The 13,224-nt window shown below is 44.1% G+C and overlaps 1 protein-coding gene across 5 annotated transcripts in view; it reads right to left on the bottom strand.

Moving 5' to 3' along the window:
• LOC131829215 (contactin-associated protein-like 3) overlaps positions 1-13,224 on the bottom strand; it is a 167,323-nt gene that overhangs the window by 130,764 nt on the left and 23,335 nt on the right. For 4 of the 5 annotated variants that reach the window (XM_059170751.1, XM_059170746.1, XM_059170747.1 and 1 more), the window contains exon 2: positions 8,966-9,076. The exons of the other annotated variant lie outside the window; for it this stretch is intronic. In XM_059170751.1, the coding sequence (XP_059026734.1) occupies positions 8,966-9,076 (111 nt within the window). The remainder of the gene's footprint in view (positions 1-8,965; positions 9,077-13,224) is intronic. 5 annotated transcript variants of the gene reach the window in all.

Genomic DNA, 13,224 nt, shown 5'->3' with positions numbered 1-13,224 from the left:
TGGGCCCCCCACTTGTGCAGAGAAAACTGCAGGGCCTGGAAGGTCACCACGCAGAACATCCTTCTCCCTCCTGGGGACAGTGTGCTAGCTGTGTGTTGCAGCACTGAGGGGGACGTGACAGGAGGATGTGTGCAGCACCCAGTGTCATCCCTCCCACAGGCTGCTGGGTGCTGGATGACAGTCACCATTACAACAGGCCATCCCTGCCATGGCTTCCAGGTGCATGAGGGGCCATAGTCCCAGCGCTGAGCTTTCCAGTGACCTTATCACTGAAGGTCTGTTGCCTGTGCTTCTTCCCAAAGGTAAGACGGCGAAGAAAGACAAACTTGTCACGCACGTGTGATGGGCCGAGGATCTCACCTGGGGCCCCACGTGGGACCCCACAAGCCCCACACCTAGCAAGCGGGACCAGCATAACAGTCCCTACTCCACTGATGAGGAAGACACAGCATTTGAGGTTCCTGTGAGGGTTTGAATGAGAGCTCGGCCCCTTCCACTCTGGACCCCTTGTACGGACATCTCCCCCCAGTTCCTGGGTTATTCCAGATTGTCTGCTGACCACCAGCCAGACTGTATTTAAATCGATCTGTTGGAAGGTTTCTGTCTCTAGTTAATCCTGTGTGACTGCCCCCCCACCCCCCCTCCCACACTTTGGTGGCTCCAACAGCAGCAGGGACACTTCCTCAGGGAGAGGAAATGTTGGCTAGGAAACTCTCAGCGGGGCCTGAATTACTCTGTCCACTGATGGTGATGACCGTGACTACCTACCCTGGTGCAGGTTATATTTTTGAGTTGGGATTATATCTTGCACACCCTTAGACTTGATATCTGGTTGAGGAAGGGCCGCTGGTCTGCAGTTGTCTTTATCTTGTCTTTTTGTTGTCTGTGTATTGTTTGTTGTGTTTAAAAAAATGGAGCAAGTGGGGAGTAAGGGACCTGTGACACCCCTAAGTCTTGTTCTCCAGTATTTCAAGGATTTTCAGGGTAAAGCCACCCAGTCGGGTGACAAGGTTTACCCGGGAAAACTAAAAACACTCTGCCAGTTAGAGTGGCCCACTTTCTCCACAGGGTGGCCACCGGAAGAAACATTTGCCTTGGCTCAAATCTACTCTACCCAGAGTAAGGTCTTCAATCTCCATTGAGACCAAATACCGTAAATCGTGGCCCTCCTTAAGGTGCGGTGTACACCCTACTTAAACAAGATGACCCCATTTGAAATAATGTTCGGAAGACCCCCCGCCACCACTCTAACCTCAGCCACAAAAGGTTGCCCTAGTGGAAATATCTGATCAGTCTGTACTCTAGTCACTGCAGGCACTACAGTCTGTCTTAAAAAGAGCCCACGCAGGGATCCGGACTGCCCATAGTGAGACGGAGACAGAGATGGATCCATATCCTTACCAACCTGGGGACTTGGTTTAAATACGCCGCCACCAAGTGGGAAACTTGAAACCTTGCTAAAAGGGACAATTTACTGTCATCCTGACCACCCCCACAGCAGTAAAAGTAGAGGGCATCAGGGCCTGGATTCACGCAGATCACATCAAATGAGCCGAGAACGAGGACGCCCCCAGAGATGGATGCCACTGCCGATGGATCCCACCAATCATGGACTAAAGTTAAGACTCAAAAAACAATGAATTCATTGAGTTCACTGTTGCTCCTATTGTTACCTGTTTATGTAAAAACTTCTGAGTCACCTCATCAGACAGAAAAGTATAGATAGAAAATTAAACAAATGAAATTACTAAAAGTGAAAAAAGTTATACAAAACAGTGAATAGCTAACTTATCAGCTGACTGTGCAATTTAATGTAACCATATGTCAACTGGCACCTGTAACCCCCTGCATCGCGTACGTCCCTTATTACATATGTCCTAGTACAGGGGTCTATACAGAATATGGGGGGGCTTCAGACTATTATTGTACATGATGGGGTTGTGAGACAATAGCCTCTGACTGGGAAACAAACCATAATCCCTACATAACTGTAGTACCCACCAGAACAAACAACTATGTAACACAAAAAAAAATTTGTTGGAAATTTGGCTGCGGGGATCTTCCCCTCAACTGCATCCCACCAATATGGGAGATTTTGTACAAATATATCTATCACAATCATCAACCCCAAAGACCGTCTTTGGGAGTATGGCCAATCTTGGGGCCTCAGATATTATAAAGCTGGCACAGACAGAGGTGGGCAATTCACCATCCAAAAAATAAAAATTAGAGAACTACCCCGGTCTATAGGGCCAAACCCAGTTTTAAATCCTCCCAAGCCACCAAATCCAACCAGACCACCCCAATCCCAAAAGAGGCTGTCATAGAGGATTAAAAAAAATAAAAAATGTTGACAGTGACAACAGCGCCACCAAAGTTTTACTCCCATTGGTAGATTCAATGTTTAGCTTTTTAAATACTTCAGACCCTAATATTACTCGAGACTGTTGGCTATGCTTAAACCCTCAACCCCCATATTATATTAAAATGGGGGCTAACATTATCATAGGGACTTGGAAGGGACAGATTAGAAATAAAAGTTCTTATAACTCTTGTGAGAGGAAAAAGGTGCCTAGACTAACCCTAGGAGATATAAAAGAAAAGGGACTTTGCCTTGTCACACACACACACACACACACACACACACACACACACAAAAGCAAGCTTCCCAATATAAAGACCTATATGAGACTATAATAGTCCCTACTGTCTTCACTAACTTCCTTAAGGCCCCTGCTGGGGCCTGGTTTGCTTGCAGTTCAGGGCTCACACCATGCCTCAATCTTGCTTTTTTCCAAAACTCTTCCTGGAACAAACTCTATATAACTGCCCACATCCTTCCCCAAGTAGATTATTATGAGAAACCAAGGGGTTCCAACATCTTATTGCAGGAATAGAACGAACAAAGCGTGTGGTTCCCATCCTAATTCCAGCACCCCCTGGTGGCAGGGATAGCAGAGCCCACAGCAGTAGGAACCACAGCCTTAATAAAGGAGAAAGTAGATTTTGAGGCTCTTGGGTCCCAAGTAGATGCTGACCTACACTGTATACATAAAAATATAGACAAGCTAACTGATTCCTTAAGCTCTTTAGCTGAAGTAGTACTGCAAAATAAAAGAGGGCTTGACATACTATTCCTTAAAAAAGGAGGTCTCTGCGTAGCCCTAAGAAAGAAATGCTGCTTCTGGGTAAATCACACTGGAGTCATTAAAAACAGTCTGGCAGCCATTAAAAAGAGACTAGATGAGTGCAAACAACAATGCAGGAACTCCCAGGGATGATGTAAAAGTTTATTCAACTGGTCTCCATGAATAACTTCCCTAATATCAGCAATTACAGGCCCCCTGGTTTTACTATTATTGATGCCACTTTTTGGCCCCTGCATTATAATAAATGCCCTAATGTCATTTGACAAAACAGAATTGGGGCGGTAAAAATGTTAATCTTATAAGCTCAATATAACCCCTTACAACAGGAGGACATAAAACTGGCTAAAAAGTCAAGGATTTGACTAATCTCCAAAAAAAGGGGGGGGGGGGTAGTGTAAAGGCCTACTTAGCCAGAGTGACCTCATCTCAGTAGAACAGCCATTTTGTTGTTTATGAAGTGACCTTAAATTGACCCTGCCCTCCCAGAGGAACTTACTTAGAAACAAGTCTGAGAAACCAGTAAAATAGGGCCGACCAGTCCCTGATAACGGAGCCCAGACACATGGACGGGTCAGGTCAGGCAGAGATAACAAAGAGCCCAGATGCAAGGACGAGTCAGGCCAGGTGGAGGTGTCCAATTAGTAAAGCGCACACACTATCTCCCTAACCACCAAAAAATGCAAACCCCGCCTTGTGGGTGCCAAACTGGGGCGCCATTTCTGATCAAAGTGATAGGCTAGTTCAAACAGCTACTATAGGGTAAATTGTAATTCAATTGGCCACCCTTGTGTGACCTAGCATGACTATGCAGCTTTCTCTGTGTGTTACAATCTCATTGGCCAGGCTCAACCACATGGCCTTTGCTCTATAAAAGCTGGTCTGTGAGGCTGGGCAAGGTTGCATAAGAGATGGTCCCGGCTGGTCAGTTTGATTCTCAGTGCTGGCATGAAATAAAGCTTTGCTTAACCTTCACTTTGTATCAGTCTTGATCCTTTGATCTCGGACCCCATCAGAGCCCATTGCTGCCTGCCCCAGGAAGACGATGGGCATCCCCAGGAAGTTGACGGGTGTCCTCAGAAAAGAGGGGCCAGCGGGAAGACAGAAGGGTCTGGTGACAGTGTTGAGGTCCTCCTGACCTCCCCACTCAGGGGTCCTAGGGCTGGATGTGCTGAAGCCTGGGTCAGACGCTGCTATTACTGGGGGATTAAGGCGTTTGCTGAAATTTTGATTCCTCAAGAGGCAGCACCAGCTGTGTCCAGGTGGCATTCCGGCGACCAGTACGGAGTAGGCCCAGAAACCCTGCGTTGGGGCCCCCAGCTCCCCTGCCTGTGTGCTTCCTGTACTGCACTAGGAGCCTCAGCCGGGAGAACGGGACATTTCCCACAAAGGGCACCCGGAGGGGAACAGTCACCACAGCTGCCTCAGTGTGAGCCGGGTTCCTACATGCAAAGACGCTCGAAATGGCTTGGTAAACAGACCCTTTGACAGTCAAATGAAAATACATGCTCAGTGCACACCAATCACCCTGAGTTTGCTTTAAGTGCCAGAGATATTGAGAAAGAGAAAGCACTCCACAGGGATTCACATGTGACCTCCCCAGGGACTGATTTCCACGCCCTACGCACCAAGCATTCTGACTACAGCTCTGTCTGCATAAAACAGACAAAAATGGGTCGATCCCTTGTGTTTTGTTTTGCTGTCCTCACAAAGACTCCTGAACGGGTCATGGAGACCCAATGAAATCTGACTAGAGGCTCTCAGCTCTGACTCGTTGGAAGTTCTGCCCTGGCAAAACATGAGACGGTTCTGATGATTTCCCACCATGGAAACAGAGCAAGAATTGCCCAGCAAGCCTGTCACGACCCAAACAGGTCATAAATCCTTCATTTATAACCGAATAAAATGTGTGACTGAGCTCATTCATGTCCCGTGAAATCTCTGTTTACAAGGTGTGCGGCTCTGGGACGTGTCCTAATTCTAGGAGGGCATCCTCTCAGCAGCCCCCTGACTCATGCAGAACAGACGGGATATCAGATCACTCCCGAGGCCATCAGAACAGGGGCACCTCCCTCTGCTGTGGGCAGACCCCTGGGGAGTCCAGGGCCCAGAAGGGCAGGAGGCCAGGCCAGCCCACTGTTCCCGACAGGAGCACAGCTGCATGCTTTCAAGGCAATGTCTCCTTTTTAAAAAATCTAGTATGGTGGAGGATCATGTCAAGAAATGCAGGGGTGGGGGGGGTGCTTGGAAAACAAAAGCATGACAACTAAATTAGCCACCCATTTGTGACTGCTCAGTCAGCCAAATGCCTCTGGGGAAAAAGAAAGAAAATTCCGTTGATGCTAAAACTCGAGTTCTCTTGAAGGACGCTGCATGGCTTAATTCCTAACTGTTCATAAGCATGCCATTAGAGTCTCTGATGAAAAGAGTCGAGGACCAATTACCTGCTGTAGGAAGCAGAGTATCCTAATGAATGCAAAAAGGGGGAGGCCTGAGCATCACGTGATGTGAGGAGCAGCAAGGGGGGGGCATTCAAAAGATGGCATGTGAATGTGTCAGAGCAAAGCCCACTCCCCCGATTTCCTCAGAGGGAACACAGCAACGGGACAACAGTCAGGCTGAAAGGATGGCAGGAAAGAGAACAGGGGGCCCTGGGATCACCATCCCCCCATCAGCCCCTAGTCCAGGCAGGTCTCCCTTCACGTTCACGGCAGCAGAGCAGCTGACCATGGGGGGCCCAGAGAGACCCCAGTAGCCCTTGTCCCTGACTATGGTCTTCCTGAGTCACAGGTTAAAGGAGCAGTTCAGGACTCCCGTGTCAATTTCAATATGGCGCCTGTGACCCATCAGGGATCCCGGTGCCTCGGGAAGGATTGCTAACTGGACCCCACTACTTTGGCAGACAGGAAGGCCACCTTAGCTGGCGAATCCTGAGCCAGGGGACCTGGGCAGAAATAAAAAAGGAAATTCCTAGAAGGGGCAATTCAGATAAACATGGCTGGATGGAAATTCAATGTAGAGATTAAGTGTTTATATTTTTCTTAGGGAAGTGATCTGAATCACAGCCTTTCTTCTTAAGTAAATTCTCAGGTGTTGATCTGTGCTCAAGTCATGATCTGGAGGGCGTGAGATCGAGCCCCGTGTTGGACTTCATGCTCAGTACAGAGTTCCTAGTCCCTCTCCCTCTGCTCACCTCACTCATGTTCTCTGTCTCTCTAAAATAAGTAAATAAAATCTTTAAAAATAATAAAAATAAAGAAACTGTATGTACTGACTGCTGTCTTACTACCTTCTACATAAGGTAGATGCAGCGATAAGCTACATACAAAATCCCTGGCAGGAGCCATGAGGGTTCAGATAGTTCTATTTTTCCATAAAAATATTGAAATCTCAGAGACTGCTGGGCAAAATAGAGAGGTAAGACAGACACCTTCTTTACAACCTCCAGGTACCATAATATAGACCAAGGACATTTTAACCACATAATCAAGTTGTCTAACATGGCTTCCATCACCAGATCTTGTGCCAAATTTTCAGAAAAGATACAACTACTATATAGGAAGAATCATCGTCATTATTATTATAATCTTCCAGATTTTATACAATCCAAATTTTACATTGTAATATCCTAAACTGAACTAATCTGTTCTCTAGCATTTACAAAGTCAAAAGAAATTCCAGGAAAGATTCCAAGATGTTGGCTTTAATTTTTTTTTAGATTTTATTTATTTATTTATTCAAGAGAAAAAGAAAAACAGAGAGAAGACAAGTGGAGTGAGGAGGAGAGGAAGAAGCAGGCTCTCCTCTGAGCAGGGAACCTGGTGCAGGGCTCAGTCCAGGGACCCTGGGATCAGGAGCCCAGCTGAAGGCAGACGCCCAACCGACTGAGCCACCAGATGCCCCTGGGATGCCGGCTCTCAACGGAAAATATGCATAGATAATCCTTCAGAAGGATATTGTGAAACCGTGCTGTCTGAATCCTGCCTTAGGAATGGGTATAAAATCAGATGGCAAAATAAAGGAGTATTTAATGAAATATGTATTTTATACAGTCAGAGTAGCAACAACCACAAGAAAAACCTCATCAGTTGATTGCCATGCTCTTAAAAAATTAATTTAAATCTGCAAAGAGTGATCTGACTATAGTAAATGCATTTTATACTGACCATTTTACAATGGCTGCTTACGATAGTCTAAGTTATTGATTTTTTAATTAAATATAATGGAAATAAATTCATCTTAAACACTGGGATTTTCCTTCTGATGCTTATAAACTTCCCAGTGCCACCACACACTGACAGGACCAGAGGCCTGAATCATAAAGATATCCTGTATATGCACATCAGAAACACAATACACAGGCCTCTTGGGATCCTTTAAACTAATTAAGGATGATGCTTATTTGGTTTTTACAGTCTTTGGGCAACCATTGGAAAGTTTAGATGTTAAGCTGGTATTAGAGGAACCAACAGACCAAAAATAGTAAATTTGATCATTTAATTATTAATTGAAAACCGGCTTCAGTGAGAGGCTATTTTCACCAGAGGACTGAAAGTCATCATGACTGATGCTTCCTAACTACCTGGAGGAGAAAATATCTGGCCAGAAATGGTTTTTCATAGTAAAAGGTCATGAAGGTGGTCCTCAGCAGCGTGATCTCTCCACCCCCCCCAAACTCACCAAAATCCTTCCCTGTGTCTTTATGGGGCCCCATCAGTCTATCTGATCACTTGTTCCTGCACTTGACTTTTGAGGACACAATAAAATTCAAGCTATACTTAAACTGTGATCTTAGAAACACCGAATAAAGGGAGGCAAATGCTCTGTTCCATTGTAATAATCTTCAGAATTTACATTTACCTGGGACACAGTCAATTTAAAATTTTACTTTCTGAATGGATCATTCACCAAAAAAGTTAATCTATCCCTTTCCAAGGTAGTGAAACATCTGTGTTTTCAGTGCATGTATTACTCAGTCTGCTGAATGACTGTTTGTGCAAAAGTGAAAGCAACTTCATCCATAAGTCATGGAGCAAGAATGAATGAACGAACACCTCCCCACCCCGAGAAAGGAGCCCTTTAGCTCCCTTCCCATGGGTACAAACGCAGTCTATTTTCAACAGGAGGCTTTGCCCCGGCTCCTTGCAGGCCAGGTCCTGGGATGGGGCTATTTCCCCATCACTACCCCGTGGCAGCTTCCCATCTCACTGGGGTCAGCTCGTGGCTTGCTGGGTGTTGCCAGTGCCCATGACATTGGCTCATTCATTTGTTGTTGGGTTTTTCTAAGACTTTGATCATTTATTTGAAAGAGAGAGAGATAGAAGAAAGAGCAGGAGCTGGAAGGAGAGGGAGAAGCAGGCTCCCCACCAAGCAGGGAGCCACATATGGGGCTCCATCCCAGGACCCCGAGATCACTGAGCCACCCAGGAGCCCACAATAAGCACACTTGCTAGTGTTTTAGTTACCCACAAGAAGCACACTTGCTAGTCACCCATCCATGGAGTGCTCTGAAACTAAAAAGGGATGACAAAATAGGAAATAATCTGGAGCCTCCAGTAATTCCTTTCTGATTCAGGTCTCATTTATGACCACTTGCTGACCATCAGCAGGGACAGGAAACGTCAGAACCAACAGAAAAGAAGAACGCTACAGACGCAGGAAGCTGGAAATGACACATCACTGAACCTGCTTCTTCACTTCCACCCAACTGCGATATAATTACTCTTCGAGCCACAAAAATGAATATGAAGTAAGAATGGTCGTTATTCTCTCTGAGAAAGACTTGTGATGGGCTAAAAGCAAGACAACATCAGACTCACCATCTCTGCGATTAAGACTTGCAAACCCCGGGCCATGGCTCCTGGACAGCTGCGACGAGCAGCTGAAGGACTCTCGTGGCAACGTGGACGCCAGCGGGACATCACAGTGATCTGTGCGGAAAACCCCAAATTCAGATTAACCCCCTGCTCCAGGCATTCCCCATTTCTGCCCTCCCTGCCTTCCTGCTTCCTTCTTCCTCTCCCTCCTCTCCTCCCTCCTGTCCTTGCTTTCAGTTAACAGGCCAAGAAAATGCTAGAATCTATGGCAAACGTCGGTCTTGATCAGAGGTGTGTTAGTCGGTGGCAAAGAAAATAAAACCCCTGATTGGCAGCATTTGCCATCTTCCGTGGTGTACATACTCCCATCGTGGGCAATTCCCAGCTGTCAGCATGATGTCACCAACCATCACAAGGGTAAGAGGGTCACACATGTCACTTCATTATACAGTGTTTCCACCGTGCAGATTAAGAGATTAAAATAACCTCAAGAACATAGACAAGAGTGAGATGCCATGAAAGAGAGTAGTACGCAGTGAGTTTGGAGAGTTTACCTTGGTTTTTAACATGATTAACTTAACTATAACTTTATACAACTTAATCTTTAATAATGACTGTGTTTTAACAACCGGCTTACAAAATTCTTGAAAAGTGAATGAATGGCTCTTGCTGACTGCTAGAAGTTGGTTCCAGCCCGCTGCCCCTCAGTGGAGAACTATTAGAAGAATTTCCTTTAAAATCAGGAAGAAGACTTTAACAAGCATCAAGGCTTCTGCTGAAAGCCACTCTCAAAGTCCTTTCAGTACCTAAGAGAACATTTCAGAATTAAAAGCACAGAATTGGGAAAGAAGAAAAAAAAAAAGCAACCACCATCACTTCCAGGTGATACAACGGCAAAGACAGAAAGTCCAAAAATCAGTAAGTGACTGGTTTAGTAGCTCAATATCCCAAAACTGATTTCGTCTTAAACTCTAGGTGGGGGCCAACGATAACTAGAATAACAAATAACAACAAAACACACAAAGTATCTAAGAATGAATCTTACAAAACTGTGCAAAACATTTATGAGGATTATTATAAAAACTATACTGAATGACCTTAAAGAAAAGCAGTAAAATACAGACTCTCGCAATCACAGACAGGTAGACAGTATTTTCTTTTCTTTTCTTTTTATTTATTTATTTATTTTTTAATTTAATATAATTTTTTATTTTTTATAAACATATATTTTTATCCCCAGGAGTACAGGTCTGTGAATCACCAGGTTTACACACTTCACAGCACTCACCAAAACACATACCCTCCCCAATGTCCATAATACCACCCCTTTCTCCCAAACCCCCTCCCCCCAGCAACCCTCAATTTGTTTTGTGAGATTAAGAGTCACTTATGGTTTGTCTCCCTCCCAATCCCATCTTCTTTCATTTATTCTTCTTGTACCCACTTAAGCCCCCATGTTGCATCACCACTTCCTCATATCAGGGAGATCATATGATAGTTGTCTTTCTCCGCTTGACTTATTTCGCTAAGCATGATATGCTCTAGTTCCATCCATGTTGTCGCAAATGGCAAGATTTCATTTCTTTTGATGGCTGTATAGTATTCCATTGTGTATATATACCACATCTTCTTGATCCATTCATCTGTTGATGGACATCTAGGTTCTTTCCATAGTTTGGCTATTGTGGACATTGCTGCTATAAACATTCGAGTACACGTGCCCCTTTGGATCACTACGTTTGTATCTTTAGGGTAAATACCCAATGGTGCAATTGCTGGGTCATAGGGCAGTTCTATTTTCAACATTTTGAGGAATCTCTATGCTGTTTTCCAGAGAGGTTGCACCAGCTTGCATTCCCACCAACAGTGTAGGAGGGTTCCCCTTTCTCCGCATCCTCGCCAGCATCTGTCATTTCCTGACTTGTTGATTTTAGCCATTCTGACTGGTGTGAGGTGATATCGCATTGTGGTTTTGATTTGTATTTCCCTGATGCCGAGTGATATGGAGCACTTTTTCATGTGTCTGTTGGCCATCTGGATGTCTTCTTTGCAGAAATGTCTGTTCATGTCCTCTGCCCATTTCTTGATTGGATTATTTGTTCTTTGGGTGTTGAGTTTGCTAAGTTCTTTATAGATTCTGGACACTAGTCCTTTATCTGATATGTCGTTTGCAAATATCTTCTCCCATTCTGTCAGTTGTCTTTTGATTTTGTTAACTGTTTCCTTTGCTGTGCAAAAGCTTTTGATCTTGATGAAATCCCAATAGTTCATTTTTGCCCTTGGGAAGACAGTATTTTTAAACTCTCAGTTGTCCCCAGTTTGAGGTAAAGACTCATTAGAAGTCCAATCAAAAGCCCAAGAGGGTTTTTCATAGAAACTGAATCGGGGAACCATGACTCAGCAGTTCATAACATGGGGTACAGATATGATTTAAGGGGCCTGCGAAGATAGGGAAAAGCTACATCTTTATTTTCATTAAACCTCCAGCTAAAATTCAGCATTTTCTTTAATCATGAGCATAGACAAACCACATCATCTTCAGTAGTGCCCATGCTTTTTTGTTTGTTACCATCATAAGTTACAGACAGTCTTACAACAATCTTCACGGATATCTGGAAGTATCATTTATGTTCCTCCTTACTTCCAAATAATCGTATTCAACTCAGCACTAGATTTTGTTATTTAATGAGCTAATAACAAAGGAGACATTATATTACAATTTCTGATTGATGGATATCAGCCCTTCACTATAACTGGCATATATATATAAATGTAATGCATTTATAACCATTGCTATGAGAAGGGGACACAGACTTCAGTGAAGTTCCAAAGGGGTCTGTGGCACAGGAAGGCCCAGGAAGCCCCTGTGATGGGTGTGTGCACAGAAACCACAAAGAGTTGGTCTATTACTGGGGTATGATTAGTACTTCAGAAAATTCCAGAAAAGGGGTGTTATCTACATGTCATGGTCAACAGAGCTAACTCGAGTGTTAGCCTAGAAGTTTCTCAGGGTCTAGAACGTTGAGCAGAACAGGACTGTATTAGTCTCCCTATACACAGGGGGTCCTGGGGACCTCACCACCACCTTGAAATCACACAGCAGATTGACAGAAAGAGAGGGCTATTCCCATTAATTGTGTATCTAGTGAAGCCTGCTCTCTTCCCAGCCCTGGCCCCACACAATCTCCTTTAGGGGTCTGTCCTGATGCTAGTCCCCTCTGCTCACACTGTTGTCATCTCACCACTGAAGCTAGCATAGATTTTGCAACTGGGCTTGGGTGGGACTGGCATTCACCAACCTTGCCGACTCTTGGGTATCACTCACCCTTCACTAAGCCTCGGTTCTCTCCTCAGTTCAATGGGGAATCACATGACTAGCCAGTGATGATATCACATGATTATGCAGTACAGTGAGCCGTTACACAACAATACAAGGGAACGCACACAGCAACATGGCAGGGAGTACAACAGGGACTCACTCACTGAGAGGACTGCTGAGGGTTGAAAGTATTTGCTTTTATTCTTCTCACTCTGCTAAGACAAGTCAACACTTATTAAGTTCCTTCAAAAGATGCTATAAACACATGTTCCCCATATAGAGATGTGAAAGGCAGTGTTCAAAGTTCCAAACCATATTGTCATTTTTTATTCTTACTTCAGAGAAGGCATATGAAGCTTAGTCTTTAAAAAGAAAAAGAAAAAAAGAATAGCTTTTGTGCTGTAATCTTTTTTTGGAAGAACAATTTATAAAATTTATTTTTAAATGACAATGTTTTTTATAACCCTAACTTAAAGGCTTCAAAACCAGTGTTTCATTTTACGCCAAGGTAGTAGAAGTCGAGGACTTGTATGCCTAAAAACAAGGCAGTCACATCCTTATAAGGTACCTGGAGAAGAGAGGTTCAGAATTTGGACAGTGTTTTCCAGGCATTCAGTGTGTTTCTAACTGAATTTAATCCATGTAAGGTGAAGCCTCCAGAACCATCCCAAACCTCCATTAACTACTGTTTTCAACCTGAAATATTTATGTTTTCTACTACGATTCCTGAAGCAAAAATTGTCAAGACCCAATTTAATTTTCTTTTTTCTTTGCATCATTATGAAATATGTGAATCCTACTAAATGAGTATCATTCTCATGAATAATCTGATAAACATTATTTCTACCCCAAAATAAAAATGATGATTCCTGAAATGTTTCAAAGGTACAAGAATTATTCACAAAGTATGGATTTTGACAAGTGAAATGGCAAAACAATTTTA

The sequence above is a fragment of the Mustela lutreola genome, chromosome 4 (genome assembly GCF_030435805.1).
Source record: "Mustela lutreola isolate mMusLut2 chromosome 4, mMusLut2.pri, whole genome shotgun sequence".
NCBI classification, from domain to species: domain Eukaryota; kingdom Metazoa; phylum Chordata; class Mammalia; order Carnivora; family Mustelidae; genus Mustela; species Mustela lutreola.
This window is presented reverse-complemented; position numbering and strand designations above follow the sequence as displayed.